The sequence below is a fragment of the Papio anubis genome, chromosome 4 (genome assembly GCF_008728515.1).
Source record: "Papio anubis isolate 15944 chromosome 4, Panubis1.0, whole genome shotgun sequence".
In the NCBI taxonomy this organism is placed as follows: Eukaryota; Metazoa; Chordata; class Mammalia; order Primates; family Cercopithecidae; genus Papio; species Papio anubis.
Window position 1 is genome coordinate 164,184,543 of NC_044979.1, and position 25,033 is coordinate 164,209,575.

General features: G+C 41.5%; 1 protein-coding gene across 5 annotated transcripts in view; it reads right to left on the reverse strand.

Moving 5' to 3' along the window:
- The window catches only part of N6AMT1 (N-6 adenine-specific DNA methyltransferase 1), a 349,821-nt gene that overhangs the window by 312,222 nt on the left and 12,566 nt on the right, over window positions 1-25,033 (reverse strand). The window contains exons 6-8 of one of the 5 annotated variants that reach the window (XR_004183359.1): window positions 24,793-24,972; window positions 21,069-21,195; window positions 7,064-7,238 (exon numbers count right to left, since the gene is read on the reverse strand). Coding sequence is in view for 2 of the 5 variants with exons in the window: in XM_031665680.1 (XP_031521540.1) it covers window positions 24,866-24,972 (107 nt within the window). In the remaining 3 variants the exon portion in view is untranslated. Of the gene's footprint in view, window positions 1-7,063; window positions 7,239-20,650; window positions 21,196-21,710; window positions 24,973-25,033 lie in introns of those variants that run through there. The other 4 variants (XR_004183361.1, XR_004183360.1, XM_031665680.1 and 1 more) reach the window with 4 other exon arrangements.

Consider the following 25,033-nt stretch of genomic DNA (forward strand, 5'->3'; position numbering starts at 1 on the left):
TGGGAAATGATTGGAGAAAGAATTAACAGCATAAATTATTGGTACTGTAGTGGGGTCCTTCCACAAATCCAGCCTCTCCTTCATTCAAAGGGTTCTAGGTCTGTAAACTGGTTCAAGTAATTGACTGAGGGGCCGTGATTCTCTGTACTTGTAATTCAGATTAGTCTTGTGTATACTCAATCTAGAAGTTCTCTGCTTGTATAAATTAAGAAAGAATGCAGTAGGTTTCCCATCAATTTAACTTCTAGGAACACCATGATTAATTAGCCAATGTCAGAGCTCTACATAAGTCACACTATTCTGATTGCGACTTTGCCTCTGCCGTCCATTCTGTTAGCTACACCCACCTTGCCTTTGAGGGTTGAGTGCTACCACTTGGCCCCTGCCACCTCAGGATCCAATTTTTCTCACTGCAATTTGCAATTAAATGACTGCAGTTTCCACTGTTAGATCTGGCATATAGAGAAGAGCAATCACAGAGTTCTTCAAAGATGGCAGGTGCCGCCCTCACAAATCTATTTCACAAAGTATTGGTCAAGGGTATATCTGCTGGACCCTCCCAGCTGGGATGAGTAGGTCTAAAATGACTAATCCACTCCAGCATCCCAATCTCCCTGAGCCTTGGATCCCTTTCTCTACATTAAACCAAGGAAGATCAGGCATTTCCAGCTCACTCACAGTGGGCCATCTTTTAATCATATTTTCAGCTAACCAAGCAAATAAACTATTAGAACCTCTTTTATCTCCCCAAGCTACAACATTAAATGCAGAATCCCTGCTTAGTGGGCCCAAATCAATGAATTCAACCTGATCCAACTCTATGTTTTTTTCCACAATTATCCACACCCTTAATCTCCATTCCCATGACTATTGTTCAGATTTCTGTTTATATAAATTAGAAAACTCAAGCAGTTATTTTCAGGTATAGTGCACTCCCTCATGGGTCACACTCTTATCGTCACTTCTAGGGGCCCACTGGAACTTTAGTTATAGGTCTAGGACCAAACAGGAGTGTTGGGGGTGGCTCCTAAGGAGAATCAACATTATCTTGCCTGGCAACTGCCTCAGTAGAGGCCATTACTGTTGCCTCAGGCAACGTAGGGTATATCTCCTCAGTAGGGTATATCTCCTCAGACAAAGGTGGAAAGGATGATGGCAGCATGGGTTGGGGAGGGGATGTTGCCACTATTGGAGCTGCGGAAGCTGTTTCTTCAGGCAAAAAAGGTTTATCAGAGTTTACAAGCTCAATGTCCCCAGCTTCATCAGGGCCCTCTCACACATCCCCATTCCAAGTTGCAGGGTCCTATTCTTTTCCAATCAATGCCCTCACTTTAACAGTGGACCCCTGGCGAGGCTGTGCATGCACCTTTCACTGCAGGTCTGCCATGCACATAATGAGAGCTTGTGTCTGCTTTTCTCACAATTTCAGCTCTTTCTCGATAGGAGATAAGACTCTCACTCAGGGCTCTCTTAGCACATTTGAGGCTCAGTATCTGCTTCTGAAGCCAGGAGATAGAATCCCTGAGTTCATCATTTTTTTTCATCATTTTGTCCACTGAACTTAGGAGCAACCAACCAGCTTCATTATTTTCCTTGGTTCTCCACATACAATCAAAGGTATTATGTATAGAGTCACTAAGTTCCTTGCGTCTCATGACCGATGAATCAGGAATGTCAAATGCATTTATTTTGCATAACTTTCTATACAGTTCATGCCAAGGATTATAGGTGTTCTCCATATCATTAGAAGTAAAGTCCTTAACATTTTGGGGTCTAATCATATTAAGCAGCCAAGTCCAGAAACCCTAAAAGCAATGAAAGAACTCCAACCTTAATATTTTGTTCCTCCAGAACCACTCCTGGTATCAAAACGTGTATTAGTAAGGATTCTCTAGAGGGAGAGAACTAATGGAATAGATATATCTATATATCTAAATCTATAGATATACATAGATATAGAGATACAGGGATAGAGATAGAGATATATAAAGGGGATTTACTAAGTATTAACTCACACAATCATAAGGTCCCACAATAGGCCATCTGCAGGCTGAGGAGCAAGGAGAGCCAGTCTGAGTTCCAAAACTGAAGAACCTGGAGTCCGATGTTCGAGGGCAGGAAGCATCCAGTATGGGAGAAGGATGTAGACTGGGAGGCTAGGCCAGTCTCTCTTCTCACATTTTTCTGCCTGTGTACATTCTAGTCTCACTGGCAACTGATTACATTGTGCCCACCCAGATTGGGGTTGGGTCTGCCTTTCTCAGTCCACTGACTCTAATGTTAATCTCCTTTGGCAACGTCCTCACAGACACACCCAGAAATAATACTTTGCATCCTTCAATCCAATCAAGTTGATACTCAAAATTAACCATTGCAATCATTGACACTATAAAGCAGCCACATCATCAAGTCTGCATAATAACTAGCTAACAACATTATGACAGCAACAAATTCACACATACCAACACTAACTTTGAATGTAAATTCGCTAAATGTCTCAATTAAAAGGCATAAAGTGGCAAGATGAATAAAGAAGCAGACCCAACTGTATGCTGTCTTCCAGAGACTATTTCTTATACAATGACACCTGCAGGCTCAAAGTAAACAAATGGAGAAAAACATATCAAGCAAACAGTAAAAAAAAAAAAAAAAAAAAAGCAGGAGTTGCTATTCTAATTTCAGACAAAACAGTCTTTAAACCAACAACATTCTAAAGAGACAAAGAAAAGAACTACGAAAAGAATTACATAAGGGTAAAGGATTGAAGTCAACAAGAAGAGCTAATTGTTCTAAATATACATGCATCCAACACAGGAGCACACAGATTATAAAGCAAGTTCTCAGAGACCTTCAAAGAGTACTTAGACTCCCACACAATGATAGTGGGAGACTTCTACACCCTACCGACAGTGTTAGCCAGATCATTAAGGCAGAAAACTAACCAAGATATTAATTATAAGTGTCAGGACCTGAACTCACCACTTGACCAAACAGGCCTAATAGAACTCTTCCACCCTGAAACAACAGAATATACATTCTTCTCATTTGCACATGGCACATACTCTAAAATAAACCACACAATCAGAAAACAACCCTCAGCAAATTCAAAAAATGGAAAGTAAAATTACATCAAACACACTCTCAGCCCACAGTCCAATGAAAACAGAAATCAGTACTAAGAAAATCATATAAAACCATGCAATTACATGGAAATTAAACAACCTGCTTCTGAATGACTTTCGGGTAAGCAATGAAATCAAGGCAGAAATCAAGAAATTATTTGAAACTAATGAGAACAAACATACAATATACCAGAATCTCTGGGACACAGCTAAAGCAGTGTTAAGAGGGAAGTTGACAGTGTTAGCCACCCACGTCAAAAAATTAGAAAGATCTCAAATGAACAACCTAACATTACACCTAGAGGAGCTAGAGAAACAAGACCAAACCAAACTAGCAGAAGACAAAAAACAATGTGTTTTTAAAATACATTGCAGATACTATCAGGTAAAATGTATTAAGAATTATCCTCTGTATTCCTTTGTTAGAGTGATATATTGTTTTATTTGTTGGACACCTTTGGCAGCTTTTTTTAAAGTTATTTTGGGCTGGGCACAGTAGCTTGTGCCTGTAATCCCAGCACTCTGGGGGGCCGAGGAGGGTAGATCACTTGAGGGCAGGAATTTGAGACCAGCCTGACCAACATGGTGAAACTCTGTCTCTACTAAAAATACAAAAATTAGCCAGAAGTAGTGGTAGGTTCCTGTAATCCCAGCTACTTGGGAGGCTGAAGCAGGAGAATTACTTCAACCTGGGAGGCAGAGGTTGCAGTGAGCTGAGATCGTGCCACAGGACTCCAACCTGGATTGACAGAGCAAGACTCCATCAAAGAAGAAAGAAGAAAGAAGAGGAGGAAGAGGAAGAAGAAGAGGAGGAGGAAGAAGAAGACGAAGATGAAGGAGAAGGAGAAGAAGAAGAAGAAGAAGAAGAAGAAGAAGGAGAAGGAGAAGGAGAAGGAGAAGGAGAAGGAGAAGGAGAAGGAGAAGGAGAAGGAGAAGGAGAAGGAGAAGGAGAAGAAGAAGAAGAAGAAGAAGAAGAAGGAGAAGAAGAAGAAGAAGAATAATTATTATTATTATTATTATTATTAAGATTATTTTGGCTTGATAAAATCCATTTGATGAATGAAAATTCTGGTGGTCCAAGATGGCCAACTGAAGCAGGTGCAGTCTGCACCTCTCACAGAGAATGAAAATATCAAGTAAATTCTATACCTTCAATTGAGGTATCCAGGTTCTCACATTGTGACTGACTAGGCAACTGGCGCAACCCACAAAGAGTGAGGAAAAGCAGGGTTAGGCAACAGTCCACCCAGGAGCAGCACAGAGCCAGGGATCCCCCACCCCCAGCCAAGGGATGCGGTAAGTGATTGTGCGACCCTGCCAAGGAAACCATACTTTTCCCATGAATCTTTGCATCCTGTATATCAGGAGATCCCCTCGTGAGCCCATGCTACCAGGGTTTCGGGTCTGAAGCACTGAGCTGTGCAGACTCCCAGCAGCTGCTCAGGCATGCATGGAGACACAGGAGGTTTTGCATACTCCAGCCCCAGGAATTCCAGTGAGGCAGGCGATCTGTTCATTCTCCTAGGAAAGTGGCGGAAGCCAGGGAGCCAAGTGGCATCATTCAGTGGGCCCCACTCCCACAGCACCTCACAAGTTAAAACCCACTGGTTTGGAATTCCAGCCAGCCAGCAGCCCCAGCAGGCTGGAGATTGACCAAGATGACCATTGTGTTTTACACATAGTTTATAGTTTCCCTTGTAAATTTGTTTTGATCGAAGAGTTACCTAGAAGCATGCTTATTAATTTCCAAGGAGATTAAACTTTTTAGCAAACTTTGTATAAAGTTATTTATTTTATTGAATTTGCTCTTTAATTTTATTGAATTTGATTAAAAAAAAACTTAAACTACAAAATTTCTACCTTAAAATTGTAGAGGTTTTCCTGAAACCAAGCACCATACAAGTACAAAACCTGTTTTATAAATGTTCAATGAACATATACAAGAAAGATTCTTTGTTGGAAGGATTTAAGGTTTAGTGTACATCTATTAAATAAAGTTTATTGATTGCATGATTCTTTTCTGTATGACTTGTTTTTGGTTTGTTTTTTTTTTTTTTTTTTTTTGTTTTTTTTTTTTTTTTTTTTTTTTTTTGAGACGGAGTCTGGCTCTGTCACCCGGGCTGGAGTGCAGTGGCCAGATCTCAGCTCACTGCAAGCTCCGCCTCCCGGGTTCCCGCCATTCTCCTGCCTCAGCCTCCCGAGTAGCTGGGACTACAGGCGCCCGCCGCCTCGCCCGGCTAGTTTTTTGTATTTTTTTAGTAGAGACGGGGTTTCACCGTGTTCGCCAGGATGGTCTCGATCTCCTGACCTCGTGATCCGCCCGTCTCGGCCTCCCAAAGTGCTGGGATTACAGGCTTGAGCCACCGCGCCCGGCGTTTTTGGTTTGTTTTTAACTAGACCTGTGTAATTCTGAAAGAGAAATAATTTGTCTCTCGTGATAGTTTTATTTTCCCAAATTTTTTCCTCATGTAGTTAGCTGCTGTGTCATTTAATACAGATTTATAAATGTAACATACTCTTCATAAACTGTTACTTTCATTATTATGTAACATACCTCTTCAGTGCATTTAACCTTACATTTAATCTTGTCTGTTATTAATATTGCCATTTGTTATGTAAAATTAATTGCAATCCTGTCAGAACATAGATGTTCTGGGTCTTATTAAGAATAAACAAAGATTTCCCACCTTTACGGAAAGAGATTATATGAGCTACTCTCTATGTTAAGTCTTTATACTGTTTAACTAGCATACACTTATGTCACAAAGCTATATATGTTCTAAGAACAGGGTTCCTGCACAGTCCACTGTTCATACAAACACTATCCAGATTGCATCAGGTGTTGTGGCTGGCTTTGACTTTTCAACAGGAACAGGCCTCTTGTTTCATAGGTCATGCTGACCCACTTAGCCTACAATCCTACAATACAGATCTTCTATCCTTGGTCTTATCTTTATGTGACTGAACAACAAAACAGCTGCAAGATTCCACCACATGCTCCTTTCTTTTTATTTGAATATGTCTCTTATCTCTTCACTCAATTCTCAATTTAAGCTGTTAACACTGCTTAAGCGAGGTTTTATTTTCTTGTACACAGCAAATAGCTATGATTTGTTTGCACCCTAGTCTACAATCTGTCAACTACATCCCTAACCACCCTTTTCTCCCATCAGTATGTCCTACTTCACCTCTACTTCTTCCTTAACCCCAATAAGTTGAAGCCCAGGCTGGGCGCGGTGGCTCAAGCCTGTAATCCCAGCACTTTGGGAGGCCAAGACAGGCGGATCATGAGGTCAGGAGATCGAGACCATCCTGGCTAACACGGTGAAACCCCGTCTCTACTAAAAGTTACAAAAAACTAGCCGGGCGAGGTGGCGGGCACCTGTAGTCCCAGCTACTCGGGAGGCTGAGACAGGAGAATGGCGTAAACCCAGGAGGCAGAGCTTGCAGTGAGCTGAGATCCGGCCACTGCGCTCCAGCCTGGGCGACAGAGCAAGACTCCATCTCAAAACATAAAAATAAAAAATAAAAAAAATAAAAAGTTGAAGCCCATAGACTACCTTCACTTCTCCTCTCTCCTCGCCAACTTCATTCTGTGCACCAGTTATAACCTTGGGATGCTTCTACTTTCCACTGTTACCACAATCACCAGCTCCTCAGTTTTCCGAATTTGGGTAGTACATTTTAGAAATGTCTTATCCTTCCTGTCTCAAGAGACTTGCTTTATGGATCACATTTTGAGATACTATATTCTTATTCAGCTAGATGTATAGATGAAAACAGGAAGGAGGGAGGAAAGGAGGAACGGAGGGAGGGAGGGAGGGAGGAAAGGAGGAGGGGAGGGAGAGAGGAAGGAAGGGAGGAAGAGAGGAGGGAAGGAGGGAGGGAGGAAGGGAGGGAATTGGGGAAGGGAGGAGGGAAGGACAAGTATTGCTGCTCACCACTGTGGCCTTGTTGCCTCTTTATTTTCTCCATCCGAAGGTTTCTGCTGTGGTTCATTTATTGCTCAGAGTATTTTCTCAAGAAATTTTTTTAAAGGGACCATGCCAGGAGTTCAATGTCACAGGGAGCTATGATCGCACCACTGCACTCCAGCCTAGGTGTCTGAGCAACTCTCTAAAACATAACAACAAAACAAAATAAAATAAAAGGGGTATATGGCTGATATACTCTGAATTTTTATTTATCCTCACATATCTCTCTGTCACTCTGACAGGTCAATTATCTTATTTGAGAATACTTTGGGTTCCAATTCTTTAATTGATGCTATTTCAGTATCAGCCAGCTTTCAGTAAATTAAAAAATAACAGAGGATTCCATTGCCCAATGCTTTGTTCCTTTATTCCTTTGTTGGTTGTTTGTTATTTCTACCTAGAGGCCTATAATATTATCTTCATTATTAAAGTTCCAGGATTCCCTCAGGACATATCTGGTGTGTATCTCTTATCACCAGTAAAGCCTGCAATTTGGAAAGCTCTTATACTCTACAGTCTCAAAACTGTATTTACTTTAGATAACTTGTTTTCTAGTATTTGTTTAGTGATTGCCTATCTTCCATCTGCTCTTTTTTTTTCCTTAAGAATCTCCAATTATGTTTATGGTAGGGATCCTCAAATCTTGCATTCAAGTTGCCTACATTTTCATTTGTGCTTTGAGCTATTCCTTGAACCTGATCATCCAGTTTACCAATTCAGATGTCAATAATGACCACCCTTATCTTAAATGTATCTACTGAGTTATCTGAGAAATCATGGCATTAAAGTCAAAGAAGTCTTTTATCCGCTGCCTTAAGTGCAGTTACTTTTTTTTTCAATTCAGCCATTCTTCTTCTACTCTTCTAACAATTCTCTTCCACTGGGTTTGTGCTCTAATTTTTGGCTGATATTCTCATCTCTCATCTCTGGTACCCTCATATTTGTGGTTATTTATCTCTGTTGTTACAGGGACCTCAGGTGTGTTGTGGAGAATTCTGAATGGTTGGACTCCCATGGATGCTGGAAGGAGAAGCAGCAGCTGACCTCAGCATCCCAGATCTGAGTGTGGAAACCTCAGGCTCACATCCCCCTCCCCGGCTCTCCATATAGACAGAAAAATAACCAAATTTAGGTCACTATGTCCCTAAAAATGATACTGTTCATCCTTTTCCCCAATATTTGTCTTTAATTAATGAATAAATGAACTATTTGAGCTTCATTTTTGGAAACAAGATATACTGAGTGTGATGGTTAATACAGAGTGTCAACTTGATTGGATTGAAGGATACAAAGGATTGATCCTGGGTGTGTCTCTGAGGGTGTTGCCAAAGGAGATTAACATTTCAGTCAGTGGGCTGAGAAAGGCAGACCTACCCTTAATCTGGGTGGGCACAATCTATTCAGCTCCCAGCGTGCCTAGAAAACAAGCAGGCAGAAAAATAAAAAGAGAGACTGGCCTAGCCTCCCAGCCTACATCTTTCTCCTATGCTGGATGCTTCCTGTCCTGAAACACTGGACTCCAAGTTCTTCAGTTTTGGAACTCGGACTTGGCTCTCCTTGCCCCTCAGCCTGCAGATAGCCTATTATGGGACTTTGTGATTGTGTGAGTTAATACTTAATAAACTCGCCTTTATGTATACAAAATATATATATATGTATACAAAATACATATATGGTATATATATTCTATATATAGTATATATGTATATATACTACATTTATATATAATATATATACTGTACTTATATATATTATATATACTCTATATATAATATATTAGCCTCAAATCTGCTAAGATTGCCCTGAGTGAGAGTCTCATCTGTCGAGAAAGAGCTGAAACTGTGAAAAAACAGACACAAGAATTGCTTGAGTTTTCTAATTTATATAAACAGAAATCTGGAGAACAGGTGTGGGAATGAATATTAGAAGTGTGGGATAGTGGTGGAAGGAACATGGAGTTGAGTAAGCCTGAATTTATTGATTTGGGCCCACCAAGTAGGGACTCTGCATTTAATGTTGCAGCTCAGGGAGTTAAAAAAGGTTCTAATAGTTTATTTGCTTGATTGGCTGAAATATGGATTAAAAGACGGCCCACTGTGAATGAGCTGGAAATGCCTGATCTTCCTTAATGCAGAGAAAGGGATCCAAAGGCTTAGGGAAATTGTCATGGTGGAATGAATTAGTCATTTTAGACCTATTCATCCCAGCTGGGAAGGTCCAGAAATATACCCCTGACCAATGTCTTGCGAAACAGATTCGTGAGGGCAGCACCCGCATCTTTGAAGAGCCTTGTAATTGCTCTTGTCTGTATGTCAGATCTAACAGTGAGAACTGCAGACACTCAACTACAAAATTAAAATACAATGGGAGTAACTGGATCGCGAGATGGCAGGGGCCAAGTGGTGGCACTCAACTATCAAAGGCAAGGTGGGTATAGCTACTGTAATAGACAGCAGAGGCAAAGCAGCAATCAGAATAGTCTGACTCATGTCGAGCTCTGGCATTGGCTAATTAATCATGGTGTTCCTAGAAGTGAAATTGATAGGAAGCCTACTGTATTCTTAATTTATATAAGCAGAAAACTTCTAGGTCGAATGGACAAAAGACTAATTTGAATTACAAATACAGAGAATCACAGCCCTGCAATCAATTTCCAGACTTGAGCCAGTTTACGGTTTACTTCCCCTTGAGGAAGGACCCCACCACATTACCGGCACTTTATGCAGTGATTCTCCCATCCTTTCCCAAGGAGATGCCATGGTCATGGAATTCCCTGGTCTTACCATGTTCCCCATTATCCTGAAGCAGCTGGATTGATAGAATGGTGGATTAGCCTTTCAAAGTCACAATTCCAAAGCCAACTAGGTGACAATACTTCGCAGGGCGGGGGCAAAGTTCTCCAGAAGGCTGTGTATGCTGAGAATCAGCATCTAATATATGGTACTGTTTCTCTCATAGCCAGGATTCACAGGTCCAGGAATCAAGGGGTAGAAGTGGAAGTGGCACCACTCACCATCGCCCTTAGTAATCAGCTAGCAAATTTTTTGCTTCCTGTTCCCACCACATTACATTGTGCTGGCCTAGAGGTCTTAGTTGCCACCAGGAGACACAACAACAATTCCACTAAACTGGAAGACTGCCATCTGACACTTTGGGCTTCTCCTACCTTTAAGTCAACACGCTAAGAAGGGAGTTACAGTGTTGCTTGGGGTGACTGACCTGGACTTTCAAGACGAAATCAGTCTACTACTTCACAAAGGAGGTAAGGAAGAGTTTGCATGGAATATAGGCGATCCATTAGGGTGTCTCTTATTATTACCATGCCCTGTGATTAACGTCAATAGGAAGCTACAACAGCCCAATCCAGGCAGGACTACAAACGACCCAGACCCTTCAGAAATGAAGATTTGGGTCACTCCACCAGGAAAAAAACCACGACCTGCTGAGATGCTTGCTGAAGGCAAAGGGAATACAGAATGAGTAGTATAACAAGGTAGTCATCAGTACCAGCTACGACCACATGACCAATTGCAGAAATGACTGTAATTGTCATGAGTATTTCCTCCTTTTGTTAAAAACATGTTTTTGCATGTATACACTTGTACTAAGAAAATATCTTCGTTTTATTTCCTTTCTCCTTTATCTTGTGACATAAGATTTATTGACTTCACATCAGCATTTAAGTACTGTTAACTTTATGTATTTGGGTTGGGGATTGGTGCGTTTCTGGTTGTATGAAGGATAGTTGTGTTATGTTAGGTGTCATTATGACCTTATTGTCTTTATTTGAAGATTATGCATGATCTCAGCAGATGTGTATAGGCTCAAGTTGACAAGGGGTGGACTGTGATGGTTAATACTGAGTGTCAACTTGTTTGGATTGAAGGATACAAAGGATTGACCCTGGGTGTGTCTCTGAAGGTGTTGCCAAAGGAGATTAACATTTGAGTCAGTGGGCTGGGAAAGGCAGACCCACCTTTAATCTGGGTGAGCACAATCTAATCAGCTGCCAGCACAGCTAGAATATAAGCAGGCAGAAAAATGTAAAAAGGGAGACTGGCCTAGCCTCCCAGCCTATATCTTTCTCCCATGCTGGATGCTTCCTGCCCGTGAACACAGGACTCCCAGTTCCTCAGTTTTGGAACTTAGACTGGCTCTCCTTGCTCCTCAGCCTGCAGACGGCTTATTGTGGGACCTTGCGATTGTGTGAGTTAATACTTATTAAACTCCCTTTATATATATATATATGTGTGTGTGTGTGTGTGTGTGTATCTATTCCATTAGTTCTGTCCCTCTAAAGAACGCTAATACACCAAGATTCCATTTTACTCTGTTCTACTACAAGGCTTTGAGAAAATGGTAAGTGGTGTTAACTTATAGGGGATCACAGACACTGGCGAAAACCTAAACAAAGCTAGACATACTTTCTCTAGAAGGAAAAAGCCCTTACATATACACAGAGGGTGGCCAGGTTTCTGGAAGTCCATAAACTTCAGATTAACAGACTACCAAGGAGAGACTGTCATTTCTCTGTTTTTCAGATTAAGATTATCAGGACCATTGAAACTGTTCTTATTCCTTGGTCTCATTGAACACTTGCTGTTCTGGTGCCAGAAACAGTCTTTTCTATAATTTATTTACTTTTTGAGACAGAGTCTTGCTCTGTCACCCAGGCTGGAGTACAGTGGCATGATCTTGGCTCACTGTAACCTCCACCTCTGAGATTCAAGCAATTCTCCTGCCTCAGCCTCCCGACTAGCTGGGACTACAGGCGTGTACCACCATGTCTGGCTAATTATTTGTATTTTTTTAGTAGAGGCAGGGTTTCGCCATGTTGGCCAGGGTAGTCTAGAGCTTCTGACCTGAAGTGATCCACCCACCTTGGCCTCCCAAAGTGCTGGGGATATAGGCATGAGCCACCGCGCCTGGCCCCCAGAAGCAGTCTTAATGTTCATTTTGAACAGAATCCTCCCCTTGGCTGGATGAAAGGATTATAAGCTATGGCAACCTAAGAGCTGGCATTCCCAAGCTAGAACTTTGGCCACCCACCTCCTTTTGCATAAGTCTAGAGACGAGAGAGAGCGCGCTATAAAACCAAAGGCCTTCTAAAGCAAAAGACACCTTTGGTAAATAGCTAAAAAGATTTCTACAGCTTCGAATATTAGGCACTTTAAAAAGTTTATTAATTGGACCCCTAGGCATCTTACATTATCATTTAAGATGTAGGTCCTAAAAGAGCAATGCACCAGCTTAATCCTTCCTGAAAACTGTTATCCCATGAAGACTCTCCTTTGATGAGCTCATTCAATCACATGACTTCAAACACTCCTCACATGATAATAGCTCCAATTTCAATAACTCTAGTTCATTTCCTCTCTCCTCAACCCAGACCCATGTGCATAAACATTTGGATATGTCCACTTAAAAAGTTTCACTTCAATCCTAACTTGTCCCCATGTTGTCCTTATCATCTTCCCCCTATTCCATTTTACTCTCCCTCCACAAAGCTTTCCCCTTCTGGTTTCCATTCCTGGGAATGGCACTATTATTCTCTCAGCTGCCCAAGTTAAAAACCCACAAGTCACCTCAACTCCTACCTCTCTCCCAGATAGATAGATAGATAGATAGATAGATAGATAGATACATACATACATACATACATACATACATACATACATAATAGGTAGATACAGATGGATAGATAACAGAGAGAGAGAATCTATAGATACAGGTATTCAATCAGTTACCAAGTGCTGTCCTTTCTTTACCCTATGCAAATATGTTCCCTCTTCCCATTCCCACAGCCTCAACCTTAGTTCAGGCCACTACCATCTCTTCATTTAACCACAGCAGTCTCAAGTGGGTCCTCCATCTCCTGATTAACCTGCCTCTGGTCCATTCCCCACAGCCAGAGTGATCTTTTAGTTTTTCTTTTGTTTTGTTTTTGGTTTTGTTTTCGAGATGGAATTTTGCTCTCTTGCCCAGGCTGGAGTGCAGTGGCACAATCTCCACTCACTGCAACCTTTACCTCCTGGGTTCAAGTGACTCTCCTCCCTCAGCCTCCCAAGTAGCTGAGATTACAGGTGCACACCAGAACACCTGGCAAATTTTTGTATTTTTAGTAGAGATGTGGTTTCACCTTGTTGGCCAGGCTGGGTCTCGGACTCCTGGCCTCAAGTGATCTGCCCACCTTGGCCACCCAACATTCTGGGATTACAGGCGTGAGCCACTGTGCCCAGCCCAGAATGATATTTTGAAAACACGTTTGATTTTGTTGACTCCTTGCTTAGAAGCGTGTCTTCAGAATAAAGACGACATCCTTTCCCATAATTTGTGAGCACTGAATGCTGTTTCCTGCTGTATCCTAGACTCCTCTTTGACCAGTCCTCCACCTGAATCCTGGACCTAGCCAGACTGAGCTACTTGCAATTCCCTGAATATGCTGGACTCTGACTCTGAAGCCTCTAGGCCTTTCCATGCACTCTTCCCTCTGCTGAATGCCATCTCACTTCTTCTGCACTTGCCTGAATCCCATTCTCCTTTCTAGACTCAACTTAGCCATTATCAATTACAGGATGTATAGGATGTGTTGACTTCACAGTCTCTAAAACTCTCTGTGCGTTCCTCTATCATCAAACTGTAGCCACGTATCCCCACTGTTTCAGGCTTCTGAAATTCTAAAGTTGTCCTTTTCTTTTCTTTTTTGAAACAGGGTCTCACTCTGTCACCTGGGCTAGAGAGCAGTGACACAATCACAGTTCACTGTCCTTTTATTAGCCAATAAGAATAGTCGAAGTTTTGGCAGGTGCAGTGGCTCATGCCTGTACTTCCAGCACTTTGGGAGGCCAAGGCAGGGGTGGATCGCTTGAGTCCAAGAATTGGAGACCAGCCTGGGCAACATGGTATGGCAAAACCTCTTCTCTACAGAGAAAAAACACACACACACACTAAATTAGCCAAGCATAGTGGCCCATACCTATAATCCCAGCTACTAGGGAAACTGAGGTGAGAGGATCACTTGAGCCCAGAAGGTCAAGTCTGCAGTCAGCCAAGATCACACCACTGCACTCCAGCCTGAGCAACAGAGCGATCTTAGCTACTTTGGAGGCTGAATCAGAAGAACTGCTTAAACCCAGGAGGCGGAGGCTGCAGTGAGCCAAGATCATGTCACTGCACTCCAGCCTGGACAACACTAAGACTCCGTCTCAAAAAAATAAATAAATAAAGAGCACACATTCTTCTCTACAGTCTAATAAGCATTAGTTTCACATGGTGAAACTCCCATCTCTACTTAAAATACAAGAATTAGCCAGGTGGTGCACATCTGTGGTCCCAGCTACTCCAGAGGCTTGTGTGGGGGCATATGCCTATAATCCTAGCTCCTTGGGAGGCTGAGGCATGAGAATTGCTTGAAATCTGGAGGCACAGGTTGCAGTGAGCCAAGGTTGCGCTACTGCACTCCAGCCTGGGTGACAGAACAAGATGCTGGCTCAAAAAACAAAAAAAGAGGCTGGGCGCAGTGGCTCAAGCCTGTAATCCCAGCACTTTGGGAGGCCGAGACGGGCGGATCACGAGGTCAGGAGATCGAGACCATCCTGGCGAACACGGTGAAACCCCGTCTCTACTAAAAAATACAAAAAAACTAGCCGGGCGAGGTGGCAGGCGCCTGTAGTCCCAGCTACTCGGGAGGCCGAGGCAGGAGAATGGCGTAAACCCGGGAGGCAGAGCTTGCAGTGAGCTGAGATCCGGCCACTGCACTCCAGCCTGGGCGACAGAGCAAGACTCCGTCTCAAAAAAAAAAAAAAAAAGAAACAAAATTGAGACGATTGAGTAGAAAATGTTTGCAAAATGTAGATTAGTAGCCAGAATATATGAATAATTGGTTCTTACAAATCAACAAGTAAAAAGACAACAGAAATCTTATACAAAAATGCTTAAATGACAATAGAGCAAAAATATCTAAATGGCTAATAGACACATGAAAATTGCAACCATACTATTCATTAGGAAAATACAAATCAATATTATATTAGACCTACTAGATTGGCAAAATCCAAGAAGTCTAACAGTCCCAAATATTGGTAAAGATATGGTGCTATAGAAACTCATATACACTACTGGCAAGTAAACTGGTATCTTTCTGGAAAACAATTTGGCATTATCAGGTAAAATAAAACGTAATTGTACTGTATGATTTAGAAATTCCACTTCTAGGTATTGACTAGAGTACCAATAGACATGTACAGAGATGTTTATAGTGACATTATTCATAATAGGGAAAACTGGAAACAACCTAAAATTCAATGATCAAAGTATGAATAAATGAATAGTGGAAGATATCAGTGAAAATGAGTGAACAACTCATCAACATGGAGAAGTTGCACAAAAATATTAAGCAGAAAACTCAATGTGAGACATTTATAAAAATCTTTCGATAACCTATGAAAAAAATCCCAATGTGCCATCACCAAGGGCAAGTGAAAAATTGTTGGCTCCAGTAAGGCAGAACTAAAGGAAGTTCTAACACGGGAAAATTGCAGCACACTGGACTGTTGAGAAATGTAAAGGATCTGAGATTTTACTCCACCTGCAACCTAACAAATTAGTCTGCCACAGTTTCACTGTTGGCAGGAAAAAAATAAGGCTTTTGGGTCAGAGACAAGGAACTTTATTACTCACAGTATTAATACAACAATTAGCATAAGCAACAGTATATTTTCTCAGTTTCCCCTTGCCTCAAGTCTTATGGGGGCAACATGGATGGGCCCAGATGGATCTGACCTCCTTGGCCTCCCTCAGTACAGGGATTACAACACGCCCAGCCTCAATTTTCTTTATAATGCCTTTTGATGAACAAAACTCTTTACTGTAACTGAATTTATCAGTCTTTTAGGGTCTGTGATTCTTTTCTATTTTATAGATACACTTTCCCATTCTATTGTCATAAAAATATTCTCCTATATTTTTTCCAAATTTAAAATTCAACCTTTTTATTTACAACTTAATCCATTTTAGTGGACTTCTGTATATGGTGTGAGGTAAGAATCTAATTTCACTGTTTCCTTTTGTGTATAATCACTTATACAGTACTATTCCATTTGTTCTGCAGTTCCATTTCATCATGTACACATTTCTATATATGTACATGTTTCTTTATGGACTTTCCATTCTGTTTCAGTTTATTTATCTTTGGGTCAATATAAAACTGTCTTAATTACTATTGTTTAATAACAAGCATTTGGCATCTGAGTAGTTCAAGCTCTCTCATGCTCCTCCTATTTTCTAGGAGTGTCTAGGCTGTTCTTGGTCATTTGTTCAGGTTTTATGAAAAACACTTTTGGGTTTTTGACTGGAATTTTACTGTAAGTATAGGAACAATTGGTATCTTTATAATAGTGAGTCTTCCTAGTCAAACACGAAATAATTTTCCATTTACTTAGGTATTTAAAATGTCTTTTAGGCTGTGTGTGGTGGCTCATGCCTGTAATCTCAGCACTTTGGGAGGCCGAGGTGGCAGGATTGCTTGAGCTCTGGCGCTCAAGACCAGCCTGAGCAACATGGTGAGACCCCCATCTCTACTAAAAATATGAAAAATTATCTGGTTGTGGTGGTGCACACCTGTGGTCCCAGCAACTCAAGAGGCTGAAGTGGGAGGATGGCCTAAGCTCGTGGGGTGGAAGTTGCAGTGAGCCAAGTTCACACCACTGCACTCCAGCCTGGGTGACAGAACAAGACCTTGTCTCAAAAAAAAAAAAAAAAAAAAAAGTATTTTAATCAAATTGCATGTTAGTCCTGTACTCGTTATATTTACTCCATGATGCCTTATTTATCATTTTTAGTGGTATTATTAAAATATGTTTTCCTGCTTTGGGGAAATATATATTATATAGAAATATAAATGATTTCTGAATATTATTATTACAGACAACAGTTTCCTAAGCCCTCTTATCATAAGTCAGTGCTTTTTTAAATGTTTTCCTGGTAAATAATATCATCTGTTAATGACGACAATTTTGTGCATACTTTCCTATCCTTTTCCCTTTCATTTTTTTTTCTTTTCTTATTTTGCTGGCTAGGACTTCCAGTGAAAATGTTGAATAGGAGTGGTAATAGGTGGCAATTTTCTCGTTTCTGATTTTTACAGGAAATGCTTTCAGTATTTCTACTTGCAGAATATTTGCCAGAGTTTTTTGTATACAGATCATACTGGGTTAAGAAAGTTCCTTCTCTTCCTAGTTTGCCAAGTGTATTCAATTTCAACAAATGTGTGTCCACATCTGTTGAGGTGATAATGTGCTATTTTTCTTCCCTTTAACCTATTAGAATGATAAATGGAATTTATGGATTTTTCTATTAAACCATGGTTACATTCCTGGGATAAACTCAACTTGGTCATAGTATATCATCTGTTTTATATATACTGCTAGATTTAGCTTGTTGAAGTTTTATTCTTTTTTTCCTCTATGTGAATGTGATTGGCCTGTCAGTTTCCTTTCTTATATAACCCTTATCTGGTTTTGTTATCAAGGTTTTGTCTAACACAATTATTTAGGGGAAAGAATTACAAGAATCACTTCTTCTTGGGCATACAGTTCAACTATACTGGAATCATCTGAATGAGTCCTGGCCACTGGAATTCGAAGTCACTTATGCTACTTCCAGGACTGGCTCAAAAATCTCTCATGCACGATCTTCCTCTTTTTTCCGTATCCATGCTGACAGAGGTTACAAGCTGAATGTGATGGTGGCACAAAACAGAGGGATCCTGAGTCTCTGAATGACTAAATGGAATAGAACACTTTCTATGCCCTGGACAAAGCACATTATATTATAAAATGCATAAGCAATAAATTTTTAGTGTGTCACTAATAAAGAACTTGGTACACCAGTTGAACCTCTGCACATGAGAATAACACAGACTGTAAGATCATGGCCCAGTTCACATGAATTTAAAATAATAAAATGTATACCCAAGAAACCCTCTATCCAACTTCAGAACTGGAACACTGCCAGTCCCTTTATGGTGTTTACCTGGGTGCCTGGTTCTCCTCTAGCCTTTCTCCCAGTCATCCTTACCTCCTCTCATCCCACTGGTTAGCGCTAACCTGAATTTTTTGTTTATCATTATGTTGCCTTTTTGTTTGTTTGCTTTGTTTTGGTTTTCTCTTACACTAAAAGACCTTTTAAATGTTTTTTAGAACAGTTTTAGCTTTACAGGAAAACTGATAAGGAGGTACAGAGAGTTTTGTTGTAGACACAGGTTAAAAAAAAAAAGTACAGTTTGCACAAACCTCTCCCTGACTGCACAAACACAAGCACAGTTCCCCCCAGTTATTTGCATCTTGCATTAGTGTGGTGCATCTGTTACAATTGATGAACCAATATTGATATATTATTACTAACTAAAGTTCACAGTTTATATTAGCGTTCACTCTCTGTTCAGTAATTTTCAAAATGTCATTTCCTTTTTTTTGTTTTTGAAACGGAGTCTTGCTCTTGTTGCCCAGGCTGGAGTGCAATGGCATGATCTCAGCTCACTGCCATCTCTGCCTCTCAAGCTCAAGCTATTCTCCTGCCTCAACCTCCCGAGCACATGGGATTACAGGCACATGCCACCATGCCCAGCTAATTTTTTTATTTTTAGTGGAGATGGGGTTTCATCATGTTGGCCAGGCTGGTCCCAAACTCCTAACATCAGGTGACCTGCCTGTTTCGGCCTCCAAAAGTGGTGGGATTACAGGAGTGAGCCATCACGCCCAGCCTAAAATGTCATTATTTCTTCCTTGACATATGAATTGTTTAGAAGCATGTTTTAAATTTTGTAAATGTATGGGGACTTTTAAATTTTATTTTTGTTATCAATTTATAACCTAAACACTTTATAGTCAGAGAAGATTAGCTATATCATATTGATTCTTTGAACTTTATAGGGACTTACTTTTGGTCTAATATGTAATTATGTTGGTAAACATCCCATGATTGCTTGAGAAAGAATATGCATTCCCTGATTGTTAGTTTCAGAGTTCTATATTAGTCTGTGATATCAAACTCACTGCTATTTTTCAAATCTCTTTGCCTTTTTGGTCTCCTTGATGTGGTGGTATGCGCCTGTAATCCCATCTACTCGGGAGGTTGAGGCAGGAGAACTGCTTGAGCTTGAGAGGCAGAGATGGCAGTGAGCTGAGATCATGGCATTGCACTCCAGCCTGGGCAACAAGAGCAAGACTCCGTCTCAGAAAGTGTAAACCCTTTATCATTCTTTTTTTTTTTTTTTTTTTTTTGAGACATAGTTTCGCTCTGTCGCCCAGGCTGGAGTGCAGTGGTGCGATCTCCGCTCACTGCAAGCTCCGCCACCTCCCGGGTTCACGCCATTCCCCTGCCTCAGTCTCTCTAGAAGCTGGGACTACCGGTGCCCGCCACCACGCCTGGCTAATTTTTTTGTATTTTTAGTAGAGACGGGGTTTCACCGTGTTCACCAGGATGGTCTCGATCTCCTGACCTCGTGATCCGCCTGCCTCGGCCTCCCAAAGTGCTGGGATTACAGGCATGAGCCACCGCGCCCTGCGCCCTTTATCATTCTTTAGTGTCTGTATTAGTCTGTTCTCGCATTGCTATAAAGAATTACCTGAGACTGGGTAAAGCAAAGAAGCTTAATTGGCTCACGGTTCCACAGGCTGTACAGGAAGCATGGCTGGGGCGGCCTGAGGAAGCTTGAAATCATGGCACAAGGCAAAGAGGAAGGAGGCATGTCCACATGGTTGGAGCAGGAGGAAGAGAGCGAAGAGGAAGTGCTACACACGTTTAAACAACCAGATCTCGTTAGGAACTCACCATCATGAGAACAGCAAGGAGGAAGTCTGCCCCCATGATCCAATCACCTCTCACCAGGCCCCTCTTCCAATATTAGGGATTAAAATTCAACATGAGATTTGAGTGGGGACAGAAATCCAAACCATACCAGTGTCCACGTCTATTCCTAATCATGCTTTTAATTTTGCACTCAGCGTATTAATTTCTGAGAGTTACTATAACAGTGCCACCAACTGGGTATCTTAAAACAAATGCATTCTCTCACAGTTCTTGAGGCTAGATGTCTAAAATAAAGGTGTGGGCTGGACCATGCTCCCTCTGAAGGCTTGAAAGAAGAATCCTTCCTGCCTCTTCTAGCCTCTGGTAGTTGCTAGCAACCCCTGCATTCCTTTACTTGTTGACTCATCACTCCAACCTCTGCCTCTGTCTTCATATGGCATCCTCCCTATGTCTCTGTGTTCAGATTTTCCTGTTCTTACAAGGACACAAGGGATATTGGGTTTAGCGTCCACCCTAATCCAGTATGACCTTGTCTTAACTTGATTACATCTGCAAAGTTCCTAATTCCAAATAGGATCATATTCACAGGTTTCAGTTGAACACTAATTTTGTTGGGGGGGGACACTACTCAATCCAGTACAAACAGCTATTAATGCAGCTGATGCAGAATTTTCTGTTCCTTAATTCAGTTAAATTTGGGTTATCACACAACCAGAAAAAATAAGGTACACGTATACACTGAAAGGCAAGGAGGGCAGAATTTATTAAGCAAAAGGAAAGCTCTCCACAAAAGGAGGGGTCCTTCATGCAGGTTTTCCACCTCACAAATTGAATGCCAGGCCACCACACACGAGCTGAAGGGGCATGGCTTCTCCCCTGCATAAGGCGCAAACTCCGTGTGGCTCCACCCCATGTATGGGCACTTGGTCTAAGCTACATTGATTTATCTCCCTTACTGCACATGTGTTGAGAAATGGAATTTTTCACAGTGGGCATGTTCAGGCAAGCCATCTGTGCACAATGACCTGGGCAAGTCGGAGGTTCTTCAGGGACCCTTCCCTATTTGCCTAGGCATGTGCCCGTCTCCCTTTTCTTTCATAGCTATCTGTTTTATAGATTGGTCTAATATATGTTTTACCAATACTACAAGAAAATGGCTTACATGATTATGGAGGCTAAGAGGTCCCATGATCTGTCATCTATAAGCTGGAGACCCAGGAAGGCCTGTGGTATAATTCAGTCTGAGTCCAAAGGCGTGAGAACCAGGGGAGTCAGTGATGTAAATTCATCTGAGGACAGGAGAAGATGAGATGTCACAGCTCAAACAATGAGGCAGGAAAAAAAAGGGGGGGTGAATTCTTCCTTCCTCAGCCTTTTATTTACACCCTCAACAAATTGGATGATGTCCACCCACCTTGGGGATGGCCATCTCCTTTACTGAATCCCCCAATTCAAATTTGAATCTCCTCTGTAAACACACTCAAGACACTCCCGAATAATGTTTAAACAGATATCTGGGACCCTGTGGCCTATTCAAGTTGACATATAAAATTAACCATCGCAAGTTTACCCTTGTCAACTTGGCACCCATACGCATCTCCTTAAACCATACTTAACTGCCACATAAAGACAACAGCAAGGTCATAATTCCATCTAACACGATTAACAATTGAGCATTCTACCAGAAACACACTAACCCATTTCCCAGAAGAGGAGGTAAAGTCTTCATGTGATGTTTACTCTCTCCTTGATATCCCATAACTTAAATACCATGATGTAAAATTAATCAAGGTTGAACATTGGAGCCAGTTTAAAAAATTAACTATATTTAAACAATGCATCTATAACAAATCTATAATACATCACTATAATAAAATCAATGCATTTTATGTTACAGAATAAGGAAATGAGAAGAAAGCAAGCTACACACACACAAAATGGAGTCATAGCAAAATATGGAGGACATACTTATGACAATCACAGTCTATGTTTCTGTAACTGGTCATATGATCAAAGTCAGTATTTCTTCCACCACTTATTCTGTATTTGCTTTGCCTTCAGCAAGCACTTCATCTGGTCATGGTACTTACCTGGTGGTGACCCAAACCTTTATTCCTGAAAGGTCTAGGTCATTAGTGGTCCTGTCTGAATTAAGTTGTAGTTTTCCACTGACCTTAATCACAGGGCATGGTAACACTAAGAGAAGCCCTAAGGAATCTCACATATTCCCAACATACTTTTCCTTACCACCATTTGGGGGTAGTCCAGTTTCTACTTGGTAGTCGGGAACAATCACCCAGCCAGCACTGTAACTCATTTGTCTATTGAGTTAGAGGCATGAGAAGCCCAAAGTGGCTGAGGAGCAGTCTTAAACTTCCAGTTCAATTAAATCATGATTGTACCTCTCAATGGAAAACATGCCACCCTATGTAAGACCTCTAGGCCAGCAGAGCATAAGTCATGACAACAGGAAGCAAACATTTTGCTAGTGGGTCACTAGGGCTAATAGCGAACAGTGTCCCTCCTATTTTGACCCCTTGATTCCTGAACCTGTGAATCCCAGTCATAAGAGAAATGCACCATATACTGGATGCTGACTCAGAGAGTAGACAGCCTTCCACAGAACCTTGTCCCAGCCCTACAAGGCACTGCTGTATAGCTGGTGCTATTACTGTCTTCAAAATACCATTCCACTGCTCTATGTAGCCAGTTGATTCAGGATAGTAAGGAACATTGTAAGAAAATTCCATGAGTATGGGCCCACTGCCACACTTTTGCTGTGAACTGAGTTCCTTGTAATGCTGTGTGGAATACCATGGTCATAGATGAGAGATTCTCTAAGTCCATGGATGGTAGTTTTAGTAGAAGCACTGCGCGAAGGGAAAGTGAATCTGTATCCAGAGTAAGATCTATTTCAGTAAGGACAAAACACTATCCCTTCAACGATGGAGGTGGATCAATGTAATTAACCTGCCACTAGGCAGCTGACTGCTGACTCTGGGAAATGGTGTCATATCAGGGGCTCAGTGTTGGTCTCTGCTGCTGGCAGACTGGGCACTCAGAGATAGCCTTGGCCAGGTCAGCTTTGGTGAGTAGAAGTCCACGTTGCTGAGCCCATGCATAATCTCTATTCTTGTTACCATGGCTACTGTGTTCATGAAACAATTGGGTGATGACAGGGGTGGCTGGAGAAAGAGGCCTACTAGTATCCACAGAACAGGTTATCTTGTCTACTTTATTAAAATCCTTCTTTGCTAACCCTTTGGTGAGCATTCACATGGGGCACAAACATCTTCGCCCTTTTTGCCCATTCAGTGTCTATCCACATACTTCATCTCCAAATTTCTTTGTCACCAATTTTCCAGTTATGTTGAACTCCCTGACCATCCTGCCAAACCACTGGCCATAGCCTACGAATTGGCATATAATTGAATATCTGGCCATTTTTCCTTCTAAGCAAAGTCAACAAGGGGGACTGCTCAAAGTTCTTTCCACTGGGAGGATTTCCCTTCACCACTGTCCTTCAAGGTAGCCCAGAGGTGAGCTGAGTGCTGCAGCTGTCCACTTTTGGGTGGTACCTGCATATCATATAGAAGCCTCTGTAAACCAGGCCTAAGTCTTCTCTTTCTCTGTCAGCTGGTCGTAGGAATGTCCCCATGAAGCCACAGATGCAGGCTGGAAGAGAGAAGGCAGGTAGCAGAAGCGGGGACTATGGAAATTTGGCGTACTTCTTCATGTAACTTCCTTGTGCCTTCAGGGCCTGCTCAGGCCCAATCACGTGTATACCATTTCCATCTGACGGCGGAGTGTTGCTGGGCATATCCAACTCTGTGCGCTGGTGGCTCAGATAACATCCAGTTCATGACAGGCAGCTCAGGTTGCATGGTAACTTGGTGGCTCAAGAAGTATCCATCTCTACTAAGGCCTAGTAGCAGGCCAAGAGCTGTTTCTCAGAAAGAGACTAGCTATTTGTTGGTAATGGCAGGACTTTGCTCTAAAATCCTAAACCAAGATTCACCTACAGGGACCTGCCAGACGCTTCAAACAGCATCCCTATCTGCCACTGCCACTTAAACACCACTGGATCTGCTGGCTCATAAGACCCAAGTGGCGGAGCAGCTTTAACAGCAGCCTGGACCCGTTACAGAGACTTTTCTTGTTCTGGGCCCTACTCAAAACTAGTAGCTTTTTGAGACAATTGGTAAATGGGCTGAAGTAACATAATGAAATTGGAAAATGTTGCCTCCAAAACCCAAAGAGGCCCACTAAGTATTGTGCCTCTTTCTGGGTTGTAAGAGCAGCAAGATGCAAGTACTTATCCTTCACCTTAGAAGAAATATCCCAACATGCCCCATGTCGCTGTATCCCTACCAATTTCACTACGGTAGAAGGTCCTTGAAATGCAGTCATATTTATTTCCTACCCTCTGATGCAAATGTCTTTCCACTAAGTCTAGTGTAGTTTCTACTTCTTGCTCACTAGGTCAAATCAGCATGTCATCAATATAATGAATTAGTGTAATATTTTGTGGAAGGGAAAGGTAATCAAGAGCTCCATGAACTGAATTATGACATAGAGTTGGAGAACTGATACACACCGGATATACAACAATGAAGGTGTGTCGGGGGCCCTGCCATCTGAAAGCAAACTGCCTTTATGGACTGGTATGAAAAAAAAGACATTTGCCAGATAAATTCCATTGCCTTACCAAATAATGGTGAAATAAATATTTCATACATAACTTTTATATTTAAAATGCAAATTATAAATATAATACACATATTTACCTGTACTTTTGCAAATAATTATATAGGCCTGACTGGAAGGGAATGTTCCACCTTCCTGCCTTTTTTTAATGACAAATTTCTGATAAAATTCCTTGTTACCTAATGAATGACTTCAGTTTCAAGATATGCTAAATGCATTCAGTTTCCAGTAGCTCTGGGCACACACTGTATGCTAGGACTTGGTGAACTTGAGGACTGAAAGAGTTTCTTGGCCTGCTTGTCTGGAAAGTGCAGTGGTTCCTTGCAGACCTTTTGTCTTCATTATTTTCAAAATTTCTTCTAAAATAAAAATCAAAAGGTAAAATCCATTAAGCCATTTGGTAGTGTGCATGATCAATAA